We start from the raw sequence: 21255 nt of genomic DNA, 5'->3' as shown, positions 1-21255 counted from the left end.
AGATTAAACTCCTAGAGCCACAAACAAAAGCAGTTTTACAGTACCTGAGAAAGTTAAAAAAAATACCTGGTGCTGAAAAGACTGTAAGTTTGGTGCCAGGCAAACCTCTCTGGAAGGGCATTCCATAAATGGAGCACCAGCAGAAAAAAGGGCCCTTTCATAGCCTCTCACCTCATGCTGGAGGCACCTGGAAGACATGATGATGATCTTTATGTGCAGGTAGGTAAATCTGGGAGGAACTCTTGCATTCTTGCTCTAGAATATGGTCCTGTCTAGGGCTCTCATGCCACTGCAGCCAGCCAGGCCTTTCTTCCAGAAGGAAAGACCATTAGCTGTATAGCAAAGTTGTTGGACCTAGTGTTGGCCTGTTGTATGTGGCTTCTTTGCCCTCAGGATATGCCTTGGCTGATGACAGGCTTTTGTTTCAGAATCCATGCAGAGTTTCAGCTGAATGAGCCTCCGGATTTCCCCTTCTGGTTTTCTCCTGCACAGTTCACAGGCTATGTTATCCTGTCCAAGGACTCCTCCCATGTGCGAGAATTCAAGCTGTTTGTCCCTAACAGCAGGTAGGTTTTTTCCGCTTTGTTCATGGACCAGAAGTAAATATACAACTGCCTTTTTATTCAACCCATGCAAACTTAATACATTGTATTGCTTTTGTATTATTTCAAATCTGGAATCTGAGACTTAAACAAAATACTTTGAATGTTGTTTGCTTGCAGAAGATCAGGATTGGTTTATTTAGCAGGTTGAACATCTCTTCCCAAGAGAGGCTACCTGGTGTAGGAACTTTTCATTGTCAGTTGAGCACCTTTCTAAATTTAATCTCTCAGATATGTTTAATTTCTTGGGGTATGTGTAAGTCTTTGTTATACTGATTTTACTTTTAGCTTTCTGTTTCACCTTTTTATTTTGTTCTAAGCCATTCAGAGAGTTTTGTTATTGGACAGCATATAAATATTTTTAGCAGCTAATATACTTTTGCCCATGCACATATATTACTCCAGAGGTCCTGCTGTGCATTGCCCCACTATCTGAGTTTTGAGAGGGTGGCATGAGAGACAGGACCAGTTCGTCGGGATTCTGCAACATCCTCCTAAGAGAGAGGCCCAGCTGGGCCTTTCAATATGCAGCAAAGGCCCAGCTCATTTGAGCAGGATTTTCATTAGCTGTAAATGGATCTTGCCCACTGCAGTCTCCTTATGGTCTGGGTTTGTTGTGTTCTTTATGTCTTGCATTTTTGGGTTACTTAAGTTTTAATTGTTATCATTTGACTGTTAGCCCACCATCGGACTTTCCAGACAGAAAAGCAAGATGAATAAAAACCCGTTTAATAAAAGGTTCTTGCTTTGGCACACGTTTCTGATTATTCTTGTGTCTTTCATCAGGTCCCTGAATGTAGACATGGAATGGCTGTACGGAACTCTAGAGGGCAGCAACATGGAGGTGGACATTGGATACCTGCCTCAGGTCTGCAGCAAGAATCTGTTTTGGACGGGCCTGTTGTGTTGCTGCATTGACAGTGAGCTTTGTTACGCAAAGCCTTTATCATATGCTTATTATTCCCTATTCACAGTTGTTTACCAGTTCTCTAGATAGTATTGTGATCCTCCGGATTTACTCATGTCTTTAAACTGTCCTTTTGGCCATTTCTTATAGAGCTGGGAAAATGTAGTATTATTTGTGAAGGCTGTTCTGCTATGACGCAGTGACATCTAGAACTTATCTAGTGGAAAAGCGAGAAAGGAAATACTCTTTGTGTACTGTGGCGAGATTGCACTGACCTCATTCGGCAATAACACCAAAAGTAGCTATGGTAGAGTAGTCTTGTGTAGAGACGCTCGGTTACTCCTTTTATGTAAATGACAGCCGGATTCCTTAACTAGAGTTGTGTGCAACGTTCAGGACCTTTGGACAATTGTCTTCCAATTGCTTCCACTGCTAGTGGGTTGCTAGATGTAGCCCATGACTCCATACCCACCAAGTAATGTAGTTACAGGTAAAAGAACAGCTCTACCAATAACACTTGGCATTATTATAATGCCTTAGAGAAAGAACGGGCAGAAGATAGACTGGGCTCAACAAGAACTCTGGACGCTTTCCAGCAAATCAGCAAGTGCTTCTGACTTCCCATTGTCTAATAATGAGAACAAATTTTAAAGCACCATCCCACAAATTAAGTTGCTGAAAAAGAATGCCTGGGGCAAACTCGGGAATTGGTTTTACTGTGGGAGGCCTTGTGAACTACCTTCTAGTACTTTCTTCTAGTACTGACCACCAATACCTGGGCTGAGCATGTGTTCAGAGGTATCTTTAATTCTTAAGCAACTGTCTTAAACTACTATTTTGCACTAGCTCTAGTAGCTGGGCCTTCAAGGTTGATTAAAAAATAAAAGTAGATTCCTCAGGCTTGAAAGCTGGCCATCCCTGCTTTAGCTCAGGGGTGGCCAATATTTGCTTGTGTGCCACAAGTCAAGTCTAAAAAATCAGATAGTGTCACTCAAGTGCAAGCTTGGGACAATTTCTTCCTGTTCTTCTTTATGGTCTCCAAGTGTAACACACACGAGCCATGATCCGAGAAGCTTCTGTAGCTGAGAAGTTTCGGCAGGGCCCCTTCCCCCTTGCTTATTGCCAGCAGGTTCTCTTGAGCTGGGAGGCAGATTTCACTGCAGTGCTACAGAGGCATACTTAACTCTGGTTCAGTTCATATATTACGTCAGCCTATAATTTCAGCTTCCAAACATGCAGTCAAACCATGGTTTGGAATCGCTTGACTGGGTTCATGCAACATGACAACTCATCGTAGGTAACTAACCACAGAGAGTTAATGGGGTTGTTCAAACACATAACCATTTTCTGCTCGATGACTTAACTGGGGGCAAGAAGCCACCTTGATAATCCATGGCTTGTTCTAGGGGTGGATTGACCCACAAAGGATTGCCATGTAGTCCAGACCTGGGCAACTGATTCCATTGTGGATTGTAGGCAGTGTTGGGAGCCGGGTTTTCCCTCATTCATTTCAAACAACAGGCAGCCTCTTTGCAAAACAGCTCTTTCTTTTCGCTTGACAGCTAACAAAGTATGTATAGCCAGAAGGTGAGTCTCTGTACATGAATAAAGTCATTCACTGAACCCGAACTGCTTCTGAAAGCCCTCCTGCAACCCTGGGCTCCCCCACTCTGAGGGGGCCTTTCTGGAGAAGGACTAGCCTCTTCAGCAGGCCCTCTAGTAAGAAGGCAGATTGGCATGATGATTTTTTTCTTTTTACATATTTGGCTTGCTCCAGAGTTCAGTTGCTCAGTACAGCCATATGCATAGCTTGCTTGCTTTCCTTTCAAAGTACTTTTCCAAATGTTGAAATCACAATGCACCTCCTTGCTCAGCCATTTAACTTTTGTGTTTTATTTACTCATAATTAATTGGTTTGCTTGCTAATCGAATACTTTTAACACCCTTTATCTTTTGGTTCAACCATTGCATCTTATTTCTCGTTTTATAATGTTATGTACGCTGTCCTCAAGTCTCAGCAAGACTAGATCATTACCATGGTTAATGCACCAGCTACAGCTCAGGGATTGTTTTAGTACTGTGGGTAGATTGCTAACTGTACAAAAAATGATTATTCCATGCTGAGATCTCATGGCATAATAAGTTGTGGTCACAATATGAATGTATGAACACTGCCCAGCGTGCACTGGAATTCACTGTGAGAAATCCCTGTAGCTGCTGCCTGTTTGTTGGCGAGCACCATAGTTTCATTGTCCCCGTTGTCTTGCAGATGGAGCTGGAGTCTTTGGGACCATCCATCCCTTCTGTGATTCATGATGAAAATGGGAATGTGATTGACAGCAGAGAAGAAGGCCCAATTCAGTTCATATTTGAAGAGATTGCCTGGCAACGAGAAATAAGCTGGGAAGAAGCAGCTGGCAAACTGGAAGTTGCCATGTATCCCTTTAAGAAAGTACGAAAAGATCCTCCCGTCTTTGCAGATAAGTTATTCTGTCCTTGCCTCAGTAAGGAAATACCGAGACAAGGGACACCCCCAGTTGACTGGGTGGTTGTGAAGGTGACCTGACATAGTCTGGGAGGCCATAAGATTTGTTTGCGCCTCATCTCTGAGATCCTGTGATCTCGGGTTCCAAAGGCTGGGTACTCAGGCCAGCCCCCTCACAGCCAGTGCAGAAAGAATGGTGCAGTTTGCTCCCTGCTGCCTGAGGTTGCAACTAGACCCTGGAGAGGCCAAAAGGTGGCATGTGGGGTGGGGGGGGCAAAGGGAGAGGCTGGGGTCACGGGCCTTTGGCACTTCCTCCTGGTGTCGCAGCCTCTTTCCCCCCAACTCTAATAATGGACGTTGTGATCAAAGCACAGTGGCGATTGCTATCACTGCATCTTGCTCCTGCAGTTGGATGTTGTTAAGCCCCCAGGTTTGGGGGCTTATGGGCATCTGCCACAGGGGCAATTGGTTGCTCCTTAAGCATTGCAGTTTAACATCTGCTAACAATTCATCTCAGCAAATTTATCCAGGTCTCTGGGATCTCTTAAATAAATGCACAGGACACTTTTTGAGGGATGGATGCAAATAATGGCAAAGGTCACAGGGAAAGTCTGTGACCAAGCTCCTATCTCTTAAGTGCAGCTGGATTTTTTGGTGTTGGATCATCCACCCTTTGCATTAGGTGCCCCTGTTGCTGTCTGGAAAGAAGCAAATGATGGAGGTGCTTCTCCAGCATTTTGCTGCTGGAAGCAAAGCAGGGCATACAACACTCTTAAGGACTGTCGTTTCCTTATCATCGAGAAACACACAAGACACATGTGGCTTGAGAACCTGAAGCAAATAATGAATTTATAGCATGAAATATGATCTGCGTTTCCACAGCAGCCAGAACTATCCCTCCATATCTAATTCATCAGCTGGAGAAAGGTGGGAGGGTTTTTTTTAAAGCCTGTGAAAAATTGTACTGTGAGTGTACCTGACGTGACGCCGAAGCAAAAGAGATCAATGCCCTAAGGAACTTACAGTCTAAATTAAGGTGAGGTGGGTAGGGAGAAAAGAAAAATGAAGGAGAGGAAGAAGCAAGAGGAGGAACAACCTTCTTTTTTCAACGTCTGTCATTGACCTATAAAATCCACAGCTTGTAGCTTTCATCACCTTCCCCTTTGTTGCAATGCGATTTCTAGCAGCCTGGTATTTTCTTACCTGTTGTGCTAGTTTGTTTGGTCTTTATGGACTGCCATTCCTTTTCATTGCTGCTGTTGTTGCCATAAAGGAAGTGCTTCCAAATAGACATTATGGCTTCTGCATCCCAAAAGTATCCCATGGAACTTAGCATTAAGAATCACTGGACTGCATTATCCATGTACTGGGTCCATAGGATAGGCATCTGTGATGTTCCAGATTAGAGAATGTTCCTAGAGAATTGCAGAATTTTCTAAACCTTTCTCTTTGTGCCTATGCCAAGGAGAGTAGGAGAGGCATAGACAAATGGCAAGCTGGAACAAACCTCTTACAATAGTAAGGCAGCCTTCCCCTTCTGCCAGATGTGCTGGACAGCATTTCCCATCAGTCCCAGCCAGAGTGTTGTCCACATTTGGATGGCACCAGGTTTGGGAAGGCTGGTATAAGGGCCAAGCTAGGCAGGCACATTAATTGTTGAGTGCAATTAAGGTGCATTTTCCCACACTGGTGCAATGTACAAGGACCATTCCAAAAGTAGAAAATGTTTTTGATGTGTGCAGTGCAAAAGAGCACCCAGCATTTTTGCTCAACCTCTCTTGTTGTTTTGGATTCCAGGTGTCCTACCTTCCCTTCACCCAAGCCTTTGAGAGGGCCAAATCTGAGAGTAAACTTGTGCATTCCATATTGCTGTGGGGTGCGCTGGACGATCAGTCCTGCTGAGGTAAGCAATAGATTCTGTGGCTGACACATTCTGTCAGGGTGTCTCAAGTCACCTTCCTACCCCACCTGCTTCTCCTGAGCAGAAGATGCTAGAGAACATGAGTGGAGAAACCAGTAGAGAATGCCCTGCATTGTAATAACCAATTTCCTACGCTGTGGCTCTTACCTTGATTAACTCATGGAATCTACACATCGCATTTCTTAACAAAACATCTATAAAGATGTTTAGATTTTAAAAAAAATGTAAATAAACTCCCAGTAAAAGAAAATGATCCATCTAGGGCCTGTTGTTTTTAATAGTTTTATGTCATCAGCATGTACTACTGAAAAAAGAAGACATCTCTGCCTCAAGGAATTTACACTAAATGTAGGACAACTTAAAATGTAAATTTTTGTACAAAAGGGTCAATATAACAACCTCCAACAGGCAGTTGTTCCCCCATGAGGTGGAAATGCCCTGCAGGGAATGATATTCTGCCACCATTTTACTAGCGCTTAAATTATCATTGACTTAAGTTCATCCTGAACGTTTTGCTTTATCCTTGCTTTTTCTCCTCCTCGGCAGGTTCGGGGCGAACTCTCCGGGAAACAGTCCTGGAAAGTTCGCCCATCCTTGCTTTCCTGAACGAGAATTTCATCAGTACCTGGTCATTGGTCAAGGAGCTGGAGGATTTACAGGTCAGCGTCCAGCAGTGCTTATTCAGGGGTAATGGCAATGGCTGGTTCCGGAGCACAAGATGCCCACCATCGAGGCTCCACAAGCTTCCCCATCCATAAATGGGGAAATAGATCCATACATGCTGCCAACCTGCCCTGTGAAGTCTGAGCGAGCTGTTCCCAAAGTCCAAGAGCATGCAGATTAGTTTCCAGCATGGGCAGAGAGTAAAACCGCGGTTAGGGTGTTGACTGGAACTTGGGAGATCTGGGTTCTTGTCCCCACTAAGTCACGGAGCTCACTAGGCTATCCTGGGCCAGTCACAGACTCTAAGTCTCACCTACCGCACAGGCTTGTTGTTGTGAAGATGAAAGGGAGAGGGGGAGATGTGAGCCATCTTGCGCTCCTTGCGAGGGAAGAAAGGTGGGATATACATGTAATGCTGTTGCACGGTTGTTGTAACAATACTCCATGGGAAGTGGCCATTGCACCCTTATGGGCAGTGACACAGTTTTTTAAGGAGGTAACTTAGGATTCCATCGATTTAAGATGACTCCTAACAGAATGAGCTGCAACTGTACCAGCTTCCTGGAGTTCTGGGATAATAGCAATGACATTTTTTCAACACAACAAGAATGTCTTCATCGTCTTTCTCCAGTGTTCAAAGCTTGGCTGATGGAGGAATTGGCGGCACGCTGCAGCTTCCCCATCCTCTTTCCCTACCCTTGAAGTAGCCATGATCAAACACTCCTCCAAAGTATGGATACAGAAATGAAAGCCCAAACAGGTGCAAAGTACCATGCTAGGACAGTCTTAAACGATTCTTAAAAGCTGGAGAGAGGAAAATATGACAACCTGATCACTCACCATCTTTAATTTCCTTTGCATGTTTAGCCAGAAAAAAATCCTACAGTTTCCTGTGTTCCCCAGCCAGTCATGGGGAACTTGGGACAGGATCGGACGCCTAGCTAACTAATCTCACAGTATGAAGTATAGTCCTAATCTTTCTTTTAGTTCAGTTGAAGAAAACAGAGTTTACATCTCCCTACAGTTGATGCCTGACAGTTTTTTAGTGCTATATGTTTGACCTTCTCTAAGGCACCCAACTCCAATGAGGACATCAGATAAAGGGGATGGCTGTTCTGTAAGATCCTGGTATTCACCCAACCCTATACTGTTTTTTTTTGGGGGGGGGCATGTGCCAGAATGGTAGCCCTGGGATTAATCAAACCCCAATTAAAGCAAATAGAGCTGTGTTTGGCATACTGAAGAGCTAAGATATGAGATGTAAATTACCTGTCGATGTAAGGAACTTTCATTTAGCAATGCAGTAGATATTTTATCCCAATACAGCAGTTAAGAAAATGTCAGCCATTTGACATTTTGTTTCCTTTTCCCATACTCAAACCCCCTAAAGATTTTGAACAGAAATTTGCAGGGGATGTCTGAGCAATATCTTAGCAATTAAAATCGGGCGTCATTGCCGAGCCCAGATAGGTGCCCCTCTATGCTGTATACGGTCACCTATATGGCAATTTCATGTTTTTTTACAGTAAACTTGTCATTATATTCCATTTTTAAATTGTGATTTAATGGGATTGTTTGACCCCAGTGTCAGATCTGGTAAGGGCGTTGTACAAGTATATGTGGTTTAAAACATGCATTTTCCACAGGCAAAGAGAGAGAATGAAGTCAACAGTAAACTTGCCAAGCTGCACCTCGAAAAATACAATTTCCCTGTGGAGATAATGATCTGCCTGCCCAATGGAACTGTGGTAGGGTTCCAGTTCCATTCTATCTTATTAGTACTTTATTATATGTCTCTTCTTTAAATTTGCTGGTGCCTTTTGGAATGGTGCTTGTCTTCCACCAATATGGTTGAAATAGGAACCAAGGATCAAAGATGTGCTTGTGTCCCTCAGATGTGGAAAAAGGTTCCTTTCAGAATAGCACAAAGCATTTCCAGAACAAAGCTGTAAGGTGAGATTGGAGCGGGTTGCTTTCAGAGGACACGTCTGACCCTCCATGCCTAGCCAGATGGCTGCGCCCCCTGCCTCTTTCCCCCAACCACCCACTCTTTGGTGATTTCCCAGCGTTTGTGTAGCCTTTCACCATTCTGAAAAGTTAAAATCCCTCTCCTAGTTACTTTCATGCAGCCGTAAATTCCCTGGTATTTTTGGTATTGGTTGGAGAACGATTGCCTGGCGACAGTGACACATGCATTGGTTACTTCCCGATTGGATTTCTGTAATGCGCTCTACGTGGGGCTGCCCTTGAAGTCCGGATACTTCCGATGGTGCAAAATAGAGCAGCCAGGTTGCTGACGGGGACTGGGCGCTATTCTCACATAACCCCAGTCCTCTCCCAGCTTCACTGGCTCCCCATCGAAGTCCAGGCTCAATTCAAGGTGCTGGTTATCACCTATAAAGCCCTTAACGGCTTGGGACCTGGATACCTAAAGGAACATCTTCTTCCATATTTGCCTTCCCGCCCCCTGAGATCGGCAGCAGAGGCCCTCCTCCAGGAACCCTCCGTGAAAGACATTAGGAGGCTAAATACCCGGAGGAGGGCTTTCTCTGCGGTGGCGCCCCACTTATGGAATGCGCTCCCCAGAGAGGTCTGCCTGGCACCGTCGTTACTTGTTTTTCGGCGCCAGGCCAAGACCTTTTTATTTCAGCAATATTTTAACAATTTTTAATATCATCTATAGGTTTTAATTTGCAGCCAGGATGAATCTGGATTTTAATTGCACTACTTGTATTATGTTTATTTATTGTATGTAAGCCGTCCTGAGGCTCATGCGATGGGACGGCATACAAAAATTCTAAATAAATAAATACATAGCTAGCTAGCTAGCAAGCTAGCTAGCTAGCATCACCTACCACTGAAATGTAACTCCAGAGAGTTTATCCAAAATGGAATTCAGTCCTGCATACCATTCCATAAAGGTATTTTGCAGTGACTGGTGTCTCACCCTCAAAAAAAAAAAAAAAAAAAAGCTCAGAAGAGAAGATTCTAGAAAAAGAAATGCTCCTTCTTAATACGCTCTGAATGTTTCAATGAATACTTGATGATGTCTTGGAGCTGGACCAGCTTTTATTTTTGGGAAGGAAAGAGCAGAGGCTGAAGGCTCGTGAGGCTTTTATACTTCATCTTGTAAAGTGTAGATGTTCACAATTTCTGGAACCCCTGGTGCACTTCTAGTCAAGCATGTACTTATGCTTCTGGTTTTCTGTGCATACAGATTAGGCCTGGTGAGGCAGCCCTGAGAGATTCTGGTAAGCATCTAACCTACGTATTGATTCAATAAAGCCAGACTCTACTGAGACAACTTCTCAGTATGTGCTCTTGAAGGATCTTACAACTCACGTTTTTCCTTCTTCTCCCAAATTCTACAAACCCTCAAAACCAGTTCACGGGTTACCCTACTTTATTTTACTAGAGAAATTATTTGAGACAGGAATGCATGTATTTCCTTCTCCCTCCCTTTTTAAAAAAACTGGAAAAGTGGGCAGATATCTTTCTATAAGCTTCACTATAAGCTGCCAAGGATGCTTGAGGGCTAGCTAGTGCTTCTTGTCTTGTCATGATTCTCTTTGAGAGATAAACAAGATAGAGGAGCCCTTTTTTCCTCCTTGCAGCTGCCTCTACATTTGTTTACAACTGCAGTGTGTTGCCTAATTGTTGCCCACATTTGCAGAAGCAGCTGCTGCAGGGTTTCTGTGATCTAGTGTCTTCTCTCTGGGAATGCAGGGCAAGACAGACTAACCCTGCCCTAAACCTCCCAACTTTCCTCCATCCATTCTGACTGCTGGGAGGAAAGGATCTTTATGTGGGGACTGAAATTCTGTTTTCCTAAACACATCTTGTTTCCCAGGTCCATCATATCAATGCCAACTACTTCCTGGATATTACTTCTGTGAAGCCTGAAGAGGACGAGAGCAGGATCTTTAGTTTCTCCACCAGTTTTGAAGATCCCTCAACAGCAACCTACCTCCAATTCCTGAAGGAAGGACTTCAAAAAGCAAAGCCATTCCTGCAAGCCTAAATAGAGAGGCAAATTAATTTCTTGCTGTTGACTCCAAAGATATAAGAGTTCTTTTTCCTGGCACTCCTTGAGCTCAGGCATGACGAAGTATTGAATGGTAAATACTGTCCTTGAATGCAAGGGCTCTAGACACATAAGTGGCCCTTGAAAATACCAAGCTGTAGTATCTGTATTACTAATTATTGTCAGCACCACTCTTGCAAGGAGCTGAACATGCAATTCTCTTACTTACTGGCACATTGTTAGATTGTTCTGAAGTAAGTCATCAAGTGGCCAGCTCAGGATGGTGCAGCACAAATCTCTAAGACAGTCTTTGGTATAAGGCCAGCAAGTTAGATCTCAAGTCAAGTCTAAATTCCTTTGTTGTGGATCCCCATGGTAAGATGTTTGGGAACTGCTTTGTTGATTCATGAAGGGGATGCCATCTTTTTGTATCAGCCCTGGAGCCAGCTCCCTTTCAAGACATTAAATTGTTCATATGTAGTAAAAGCTTCACATTTAAGAACATCTGTGCTGCATCTGACTTCAGGTAACTGCAGTAGGCCCCATGTAAACTTCAGGATCAGAATCCATGTGGATGATGTAAGACAAAACCTGTGTTACACTCACTCCCACTGAGGTCCGCAGGACGACTTAGATGGTGCCATTACATGGCATGAAGCAGAGGACCCTTTACTGAAACATCTTGGCCACTAAAGGCTCTGGTTTTTTCCTCTTCATTTTTAGCTATTCCTTAGAGAGGCAGATTTAGCCCTGGATCAAACGGTTGCTGGCCCTTAGTATACGTTGATCAATTTCACCCCAGTTTTCAAATATCAGTTCTAATGTTTTAAAGCACAGAAACAGTCTTCCCTGATCGGTGCCTTCCACAAATGTTGAACTGTGACGTCCGTCGTCCATCACCACAAGGTGATTTTGGTCCAACATGTCTCGAGGGTGTCAGGCTGAGGAAAGCCGACGTGCAACGTAAGTGGAAGGGCTGCATCCCAACACTGCATTTCTCAGAGATCGTGTCACTCGGATAATATTCATGGATAGTTTTACATGACTCGTTTTTCCCAACAGATTTTTCTTCACTTTCAGTGAACTGATTGAGTTCATTATTCCCACACTCCAGGAATTTCTCACAGCCTGTGGAATGTCCTCCAAATGGAGCTATTCATTCCATGTGACCATTTTTTCTATTTTGTAAATTTTTGTTTAGCCTAAAATAAAAACCCCTTTCATATTCAAGCAGACTCATCCCAAAAGACTGCAATACATTGCGATACATGAATCCGATAAACCTCATTTCTATGCACTCATTCTAATACCCCTTGACAGTGTATCTCCAGCCCCGCTCCCTTCGGTTGAAGTTGCTCTTTGCTCGTGGCCCTCCTAGCTTATCACCAACAGTTTGTTCTGCAGTTGAACGTGTGCAGGATTTGTGGACTGGGCTATCAATCCAGCATGGAGGAGGAAAACCACAGGACACCCCTGATGTCTCTCCTAAAAGTTCTATCCTAAAAGTCTCTATACAGAGAACTATAATTAGAACAAAGCAGCCCTGTTTCCTTTATCTCGTTCTCCCTGAATCAGACTGGGGCAATGGGATGCTGCCACCCCAGCAGACTGGGGAAGGGCTGTAGGTCCGTTCTGAAGCACCTGCTTTACAGGTTTAGTGCCTGGCATCTCTAATCAAAGAGCATCCCAGCTAACTGGTGGTAAGAATGATCCTTCTCTGCCTGAGACTCTGGAAAGCTGTTGCCAGTCAGACAGCACTGGGCTGCATAGACAAATTGCCTGGCCGTGAGTAAGGCCACTTCCTGTCTGATACAGATCAGGGAGGGTCTTCTGCTCAAAAACATTCATTGCAGTCAAGTCTCAGGTAGGACTGTGGGGGCCACAGGGCCCTTCTGCTTTACTGCACTGTTCTTCAAGGAACTTTATGCTTCCCTTTAGGTTACTCACACCCTCAACTTTGAGGACCATGCCCAGTTTTCACACACCTGCACATCCTTATAGGGTGGAGACACAAGGGATAAAAACGGGCAAGAAGGGACAGAAAGCAAAATGAGAGCACAGGACGAACGTTTGGTTAAGAGCAGCAGGGAGGCGGAGGAGAAATAATTCAGCCAAGTGCAGTCAGGTCACATGGTTTTTACAGTTGCGTTCAGAATTTGTAACATGGCCCCATGAAATGGAGATGTGTGCACATGGCAGATGCATGTTTACAGCTGCATGTACGATACAAGTGCTAAAAATAGCCACAGCTGCCTAGCACAAGCTGTTTCCTTCCGAAATCAGCAAAGGAAATTCCTGTACATACTTCCTTAGCTGCTCTTCTGTACTCATGCCTGCAGCTTCCCATTATTTCTAGTTAATAGACACTTGAATCCATAGGGCCAGATTAAACTGTTATGCTGCTGATATGTACATAGAGAAAGATCAGATTTAAATGCTTTTGTATTCCAAAGCCAATTTTTCTGTGTAGTAGTCAGTGTATATGATATGTAGCCCAACCCTATGCCTGTCTATTCAGATGTAGCATTCAGTGGACATACTCCCAAGCAAAGGGTGGAGGACTGCAGCCTTAGGGCAATGCTTTGCCTGGCTATTCAGAATTAGATTTCAGGGTTTGGTGGGTCTTACTCCTTAATAAGTATGGGAGCCTTATGGCAGTACAGACAAGGAAGTGGGGAAAGGGCTCTCTTCGCAAACGCTTCCAGAGGCTGGCAAATTATATCCAGCACTCTGTTCACAAGGTGGCCAACCCGTTGCCTGCAGGAAATCCGCAAGCAGAATATGAGCACAATAGCATTTTCCTGTCCATGGAACCAGGAATTTGGGGTTCTTCAACATGAAAATCAGGAAAAGTAGGGAAGAAATCTGAAGGGCTTATTAGGCAGTGTTGTTATAGGGCCAAGTGGGCACTCCATATGAACAGGGCACACACCTAAGAACTTCAAAGAGCAGTGAGTTCAAGCTGCAATCTTCAAAAGCAATGGCTACAAGCTTGCACAAGATTTGATAGGCTCTAGGGTTGCATCACCCTAATTCTCCTTAATTAAGCAAACAAAAATCATGACCACAGAAGAATTATACATCTTTAAGGCCAGCACTGATGAAATCGCAATTGTGAATGATTTTGCAGTTACCCATTCGAAGGGAGACTGCAGCCAAGAAATAAGAAGATGATTGAGACTTGGAAGAACAGTAATGCAGGAACTAAAAACAATACTCAAGTGTAAGGATGTTTCACTGGAGACCAAGGCTAAGCCCATCCACCCTATTGCATCCCTGATTACTGTGCATGGGTGTGAAAGCTGCACAGGGAAGAAAACTGATCCATTTGAAACATGATGCTGGAGGAGAGAATTGTGAACACCCTGGACCAACAGAAAGACAAGTAGGTCCTAGATTAAATCAAGCCAGAACTTACCCTGGAAGCAAACATGACAAAATGGAAAGTGTCATACTTTGGACACATCATGAGAAGGCAAGACTTTCTGGAGAAACAATCATGCAGCGGAAAGCCGATGAGAGAAGAAGAAAAGTAAGATCGACTATGAAATGGACCAGTTCCATAAGGGAAGTCACATCCCTGAGTTTGCAAAAATTGAACAGGGCTTTGAAGGACAATACATTTTGGAGGGCTTTCATTCACAGGGTCACCATATATCTGAGATTACTTGACTGCACATCATAATAATTCTTCAGCCATGAAATGTCAGTACTGCAAACACTGCTTGCAAGTTTGGAACATTCTGATATTTTCCTCTGGCTAGATTTTTTTTTAGCTCCTTCTAAAATGCCCAGTATATTTAAAACAAGCAAATGAATGAAGAATCCTTAAGAACATACACAGTCCAAACTGTGAACTTGAAAAATTATACTTTAGACGGACACATGGGAAGACACGTTAGGAAACAGTTGGTCTTTTCCTCCATCTGCTGTTGATTTTAAAATCCTTACCTTCCCCATGAATGTTTTAGACCTCTAGCAACTCAATTGTAGGACTCTTGCTAGCTGTGGAGGACAAAAGCCATCAGAAGCAGTCACTTGGTAGAGCCAGTCAAGGTGTCTGACAATATTTTCCTGGAAGCACAGCTTGTTTCTCCATTCATTTGATGGACGACAATTTATTGAAGAATACCTTTCAACGGTGGCTCCTTTCTCCCTCTTCCCGTTTCCTTATTTCCCAGCATTAATTTTACTCCCAAACTTCCCCCACCTTATATGAAATTTGCATTTCATCAGGGACTGTCACACCAGCCTATATGTGTATTAAAGAATTCAATTCAGCAGGTTTTGGTGGGGTTTGCAAGAGGTATTCATATCCCTCAACAGTGTTTAATCGCCTTCTGCCACTAGTTAAACATCAGCATTTCTGGATTGAAAAGAGCACATTATGCTTAGGCCAGGCTTTTCAGCAAATGTTAAGAGTAGACTGAATGCTTTTCAGCTGATGTTCAGCAGGCAGCCTGCTTCGTAACACTGAATTACTTTAGAACCAGCCTCAAGAGCATTTACGGAAGGTTCTGAGTAGGCAGGTTCTGTGGTTTTATTAATTTGTCTTAATTAATGTAAGAAATTATTTTAATCATTAATTTTTGTAATTATTAGCAAATGCCCCAGTGGGGAAGATTTAACTATCCCCATTATTTGGGTGGACTCTGAGGGATGGTGGAGGACAGGAGAGCCTGGAGGAATGTTGTCCATGGGGTCCTGATGGGTTGGGCACGACTTTGCGACTAACAACAACTATTTGGTTTCAGTACCTGTATATTTTCCACTGTGAGACACATGGGAATTGGGATTTGGGGAATTATATACCAGGAACCCTGTACAGAGAAAGGGGTTAGCCTCCTACCCTGGTGGGTAGAAACCTTCCAACAGGACTTCCCTTTCATCTCCTATCCACAGCAGCTCATGACTCGCACTTCAGATCTGCTTCAATGGGCCCACCAACAGATGTGGGGAAATGCCTTCTGCTAGCCATTTCTTCCCCACGATCAGATGACCATTGTTGGACCTGGCTCTTTTCAACGCCTTATCACATCATCTGGAAGGCTACAGGTTGTCCAATCGTGAATTAAAGTTTACTTCAATTGAAATCAATTGGTCTATCTAAATAAAATTTGGATCCTGCTTATTGTCTGAATATAGTGCTTGGGCTTCTGAGTATTCTAATTCTCAAGCCTGTCCCCTAAAATTGCATTTATGCTAATAACCCTCAGTGTTTTGTGACAATGAAATCCATGGATATTAAAGTAATTTAATGCCTATGATAATGGGACCATAAAAATTAGAATGAGCAAGTGACCCCCCCTTTCACTGAGCCATTTCTCTTGTTTTGAGAGTAGTTGTTGCTGTTGTTTTTAATTTTCACAGACATAAATGAATGCTGTGCTTTTTCCATGTTTTAATTTAAAAGAAAAACTAGTTAAATTACTAGAGCAAATTGGTAATTTAAGGATAAATTAAATATATGGTGACAGGCTCTTTCACAGCTCTCAGAAGGGAATGATAAAACATTTGCTCTTATTGTCAAGCTGTTTACTGGCCTTTCCCAGGCACTGTGGGGTTTACAAAGTAGGACTACAGACACGGATGAACTCATGGGACCAGGAGATGTTTCCCCCAGCAAGTGTTTCTTCTGTAGAGGAATGACTACTTCTCAGCATTCCTAACCACCAAATGCTGGAAAACAGCAACCCGAGACTGTCGCACCTGCGTAGATGTAGGACACATGGTTCATTTAGTCCAGTCCTATCGACTCTAGACTGGTAGCACCTCACAAGACCCACAATAAATGAGCCAATGGTTTGCCACCCAAGATCCTTTTTATCCATAGGGGCTTGTGATAGGGCTTAAGACTACGTTGCGTGCAAAGCTCTGGAAATTGACTCCTCTTTTGCTGTAGTAATGGAGGTTGTGCTAGTTTCACATGCACTGACTGGGCCAGGCTTTTCACATGACCATCCTCTCTCCCCCTCATGCAGATAATGCATAGGTATTTTGCATATTTATTGTTCGCAATGTGATTATCTGGCTATCTGCTTTAACATCCCTGACATTGAAGTGAGAGTTTTCTCCCTACCTGGTAAGCCCTGTTGTGTTTACTTGAAGTTTTCGTGTTCTTGTGGAAGCGCTTTCTCAATCAGTATTAGGAAGTGCTAGGGACCTCTTGCCCCTTTCAAAAGGCCAACCTGACCCTCCCTGCTTGCGCTGGCTTGCTCAAAACCACTACTTGCAACTCTAAGCGATCTGAGAAGTACTTTAAAGGCTGCAGTCCTAAACCCACCTAAATCTGAGTATATGCTCCACTGAAGTTAATAGGACTAGTTTCTGTAGAGACACATGCAAGATTGCAGTGGAAAAGCACTAATGGGCCTCTTGTGTGACCACTTCATCTCTTCTTGTTTCGAGCCATGGACTTAAAAAAAGTGTTGTTGTCTTAACTTTTTAAAAAATGTGCCAAGCTTTTCCTATTTATATTCTATCTATATTTCAAGAACTTTATAGATAATTTTGATAACTCCAAAGGGAAAAAAAACAGAAAGTGTTGCTTTTTTCTTTGTTCATCTGTTCTTTGTGATGGCCTGGCCTCAAACCAGAAATGGGTCATGCTTGATTTCTGACAGGTGACTGCTGGAGAAAAACAACCCTTTCCTTTCATTCTCTTTGTTTTTTAACAGTTACAGTTTATTTTTTTGCTAAGTGTTTATTTTCTAGGGGCAGTTTGATGTAAAGTGTGAGTTTTTGATGCTGTATGTCATCTGTTACGTTAAGAAAGTTGTATTAGAAGAGGTTTACTGGACACTTGTTGTTGTGGCATGGAAGAGATTTTAATGATTACCTAAAATGCAGAAAACATGTAGTCTGCAATACGATTTACTTGTGTTACAAATAAGTCATTTATTTATTATCTTAACCTCCATTATGTCCACTCCAAACGTTTCCTGCTCATTTTAAAACTGAACAGATGTATTTGAGTATGATGAACCTTATGCAGGACAATGTAAAAGACATGATTAAATATTTAAGTCTCATTTCACTAATGTAAATCTCCCTGTGGTAATATACCATCCAGTTTAGCTAGCATTAGCTCCATGTTTTAGCAAAATTCCTAGTATATTCTTGTATGAAAAGTCCTCAATACTGCCTCCTATAGTAGTAGTAGTTTTTAGTAATAAAACATGGAGAACCCAAATGTTTGCATTTTATACTTTGACAGAATATCAATATAGATTAGATTTGAAAAGTAAAAAGGGAATGGCAAAATTCCAATGTTAGTATGCAGTGAAAGATATATTTTTAGCATTCAATAAAAGTTATTTGTGATTGGTGTTTGAACTTTTAATATATGTATAGGGGGCTGTTACTCATTGCCAGGGTCTTATAAGTGTCTTGCCAGCTTTTGTTTGAGAGTTCAGGAGTAATAAGAAACTGCATAGATGCAGCTTCTCCCACACTAGTCTTACATACTCCAGCCATCTGGTCTTGTGCTGCTGCATTGCATGCAAGTGCAATAATATGATAAATTACTGAAAATTGCTATACTACTTCAGACTGCAGCTAAGGAATGCCATGTTTGAATGTATAAACAACTAGCACATCAGGAAGTAAATTCTAATCTCGCCTGCTCCTTGCTCTGCTAGTTTTCAGCTTGCAAGGAGCTGAGTTTTTGTTTTGTGTTTTGTTTTACACAAGCACCCTTCAAAAATGCTATCCTCTACCTACAGTCTGAAGGGGTGAAGTCCATTCTGTTAGAACTCTATGACAACTCTTGTCTGCTCCATGTGTAGAGACAACATCACAGCACATTCCATAAAGGACAGGTATAGAGGAAGAATGCATGTGTATTCATGTTAATGGACACCATCACACTATAGCGAGAATCCTTATTTGTGTCATTCCATGAAACTAGGTAAATTTTCCTCTCCAGGGACTACATACTGCAGCTCAGCACAATAAAAGTATACCCTACCTTCCAGACTTTTTTGGTGAAAACAGAAAACCTTTTTTAATTCCTTTATCCTCAGAAATACCACTGCACAAACCAACCACATAAACATATCGCTGAAGGCATTCTCGTCCTGTTAGCATACAACTGGGCTACAAGTTGGCTAAATATAAGCTAAATCTTAAAATGCTCTACAATATGTTACCAGAATTTCAAAATGAATCAAACACGCAAAATGGGAATTATTCATTAAGTATTAATGCATGGATTTCCCTCGTGTAGGGCCTGCCACTTACTCATGTATTTCTAGAAAATACCAGAAGATGACACTGAAATATGAAGAAAGGTACTTATATTTTTAAAAGGCATTCACAAAAAACAGACAAAAGAGATACAGAAATTCTACCAGGTACAAAAAAATAGAAGCAGCTCCTGGTAAATAGGGTCAATTGGAGCGTAGAACACTACATGCTGGGAAGAATTTTGGAGTTTTCACAACTGTGTTCATCTGTTACAGCAAATACAACATGGAGTCCTGTGGTACCCTAAGGACTTGTGGCAGAAGCCGTAAAATACAGAAATAAATTCTGTTTTTGTGGTTATTTGAGCTTTGCATGGAAATGACAGAGATCTCTTGCATTTCCGTCTTGTGGCTTTGCTATTTATATTTTTTTCTCTTTGTGCCTCTGTGCGTGTGTGTGTGGGAGACAGAACATAAGCGCCCTGCAGAAAAAGCCAAGTGCCATCTAGTACAGCCTTTTGTTCCTCTAGTGCCCAACCAGATGTCCACAGGAAGCACACAAGGAAAACTTGACTGCCACATCCTCTTGTCTTGCCTGTAAACTGGTATTGAGCTGAATGCTGCCTTTGTTATTGGGGAAATACTGTCATGATGCATGTCTCTGATTCCCTTTCAGTGCCATCCAGGCTGTTGCTTCATCTTGTCATAGCAGATTCCACACACCTAATTAGAAATCCCACTGAGGCTACCTGGGCTTGCTCCCAGAGCAGCAAGTATAGGCTTGCACCCTCAAATTACAGTCCTGTGCCCAGGACTTCCCCAGCATGGAGTTCTGCACATGTAATGGATGTCACCTCACCTGAACAGTGACATTATTGAATGGGGAAAAGTACAGAGAAGGGCAATGAAAACTAGCAGGGGACTGGAGCATTTCGTCTGTGAGAAGCAACTGCAACAATCTGGACTGTTCAGCTTAGAAAGAAAGGCAAGTAAGGGGAGACATGAGATGATGTATGGAGTGGAGAAAATGGAGAGGAAGCCGTTTCTCCCTCTCCTATAACAGTCAAACCCAGGGACATCCCGTTAGCTGCCTGGGAGGTTTGGGACAATCAAGAGGAAGTGCTTCTTCACACAATATATAGTTGAGCTATGGAATTCACTCCCACAGGAAGTGATGGCCACCGATCTGGATGGCTTAAACGGGGGATTGGACAGGGAGTGGCTACTAGCATTACTGGCAAACAGCCACCTCCTTTACCAGACAGCATGCCTGCATGCACCAATCGCAGAGGAGCTCGGGCAGCCAGAGCTCTTGCACCCCTCCTGCTGGAGGGATTATTAAAATTTATTTACTGAAAGCTTTTTCAACCCTTCCACCACTAGTGTCTCAAGATGGTTTACAATGAAAAATGAGTAAGATAAATAAGCAGCACAACATTCTGTGGGCAGCCGGTTTGCCACTGTGTGTGGACTAGACAGACCTTTGGTCTGATCCAGCAGTTTTCTTATATTCTTATGTGCTAGTCTCATGTCCCCAGTAGTCAGCATGGCTGGGGAAGGTGGGAGTTCTAATCCAGCATATCCAGAGGTTACCAGACTAGTGAAGGCTGCTGCATCCACTCACCTGGGAGTAAGACTCACTCTAATTCAGTTAAGGTGCAATCCTATGTGAAAACAGAAAAAAAAATGGAAAAAAAAAAGTTCTATGCTTCCTGGCATTGGGAAGCAGCAGTAACAAGTGCTGCTCAGAGCTCAAAGCAAGGAATATCCATAGGGCTTCCACACACACAAAATTACAGTCAAGAAAATAGCCATTATAATCAGCCTTAGTGTTAGGATATGGAAGGTGATGGAAAATCACTTTATATTTAAGTATAGGTATTAAGTATAGGTATACTTATCATACCTAAACAGAAATTGGCAGTCTAGCCATGATCATGTCCATCCTCTGGTAGGTAAGGAAGGGGAAGGCTGTGGGATATATTAAAAAGAAATAAAACGAGGAAGAGCAGGAAGATTATTACACTTATACCCTGCCTTTCTTCCTCTCACAAGGGGCCTAGGACAGCTTGCATAACCGCCCCTCCAGTCTATCCTCACAACAGTCCTGTGAAGTAGGCTAGGCTAGGCTGCTCCTGGGGCTAAAGCCTTGGTCCCCGAGGCCGCGCCTCGTGCTCGAACCGCGACGCCACCACGCAGGTTTTCCTTGCAGAGAAAAGACGGGGAGCAATCAATGCAAAATAACCCCTTTGATAAATCCATGGACATCAAAGAGGCGGGCGCATCCCTCCTCCCCGAAGGACCCACGCACGGCTCTGCCGGGCGGGACCCGAACCGCCTCGACCCAGGCAGCGGGGCAGCAAGCGGGGGAGACGCGCGCCTCGCATCGCCGCGCAATGCGCATGCGCGACAGGGTGGGCGCCGCCGGTGGGCAACTTCCGAGCGGAAGGACGCCGCGGCGTTTCCG

General features: G+C 43.3%; 1 protein-coding gene across 1 annotated transcript in view; it reads left to right on the top strand.

Moving 5' to 3' along the window:
* Window positions 1-17925, top strand: part of SELENON (selenoprotein N) — a 31812-nt gene extending 13887 nt beyond the window's left edge. Inside the window, exons 6-12 of the mRNA XM_044434941.1 lie at window positions 429-566; window positions 1389-1470; window positions 3779-3961; window positions 5792-5897; window positions 6462-6574; window positions 8225-8326; window positions 10429-17925. Of these exons, the coding sequence (XP_044290876.1) occupies window positions 429-566; window positions 1389-1470; window positions 3779-3961; window positions 5792-5897; window positions 6462-6574; window positions 8225-8326; window positions 10429-10599 (895 nt within the window). The 3' untranslated portion in view covers window positions 10600-17925. The remainder of the gene's footprint in view (window positions 1-428; window positions 567-1388; window positions 1471-3778; window positions 3962-5791; window positions 5898-6461; window positions 6575-8224; window positions 8327-10428) is intronic.
* Window positions 17926-21255: the final 3330 nt, after the last annotated feature.

The sequence above is a fragment of the Varanus komodoensis genome, unplaced genomic scaffold (assembly GCF_004798865.1).
Source record: "Varanus komodoensis strain SLA01 unplaced genomic scaffold, ASM479886v1 scaffold29_1, whole genome shotgun sequence".
NCBI lineage: Eukaryota > Metazoa > Chordata > Lepidosauria > Squamata > Varanidae > Varanus > Varanus komodoensis.
The sequence above is the reverse complement of the archived record's forward strand: the minus strand, read 5'-3'. Positions and strand labels throughout refer to the sequence as shown.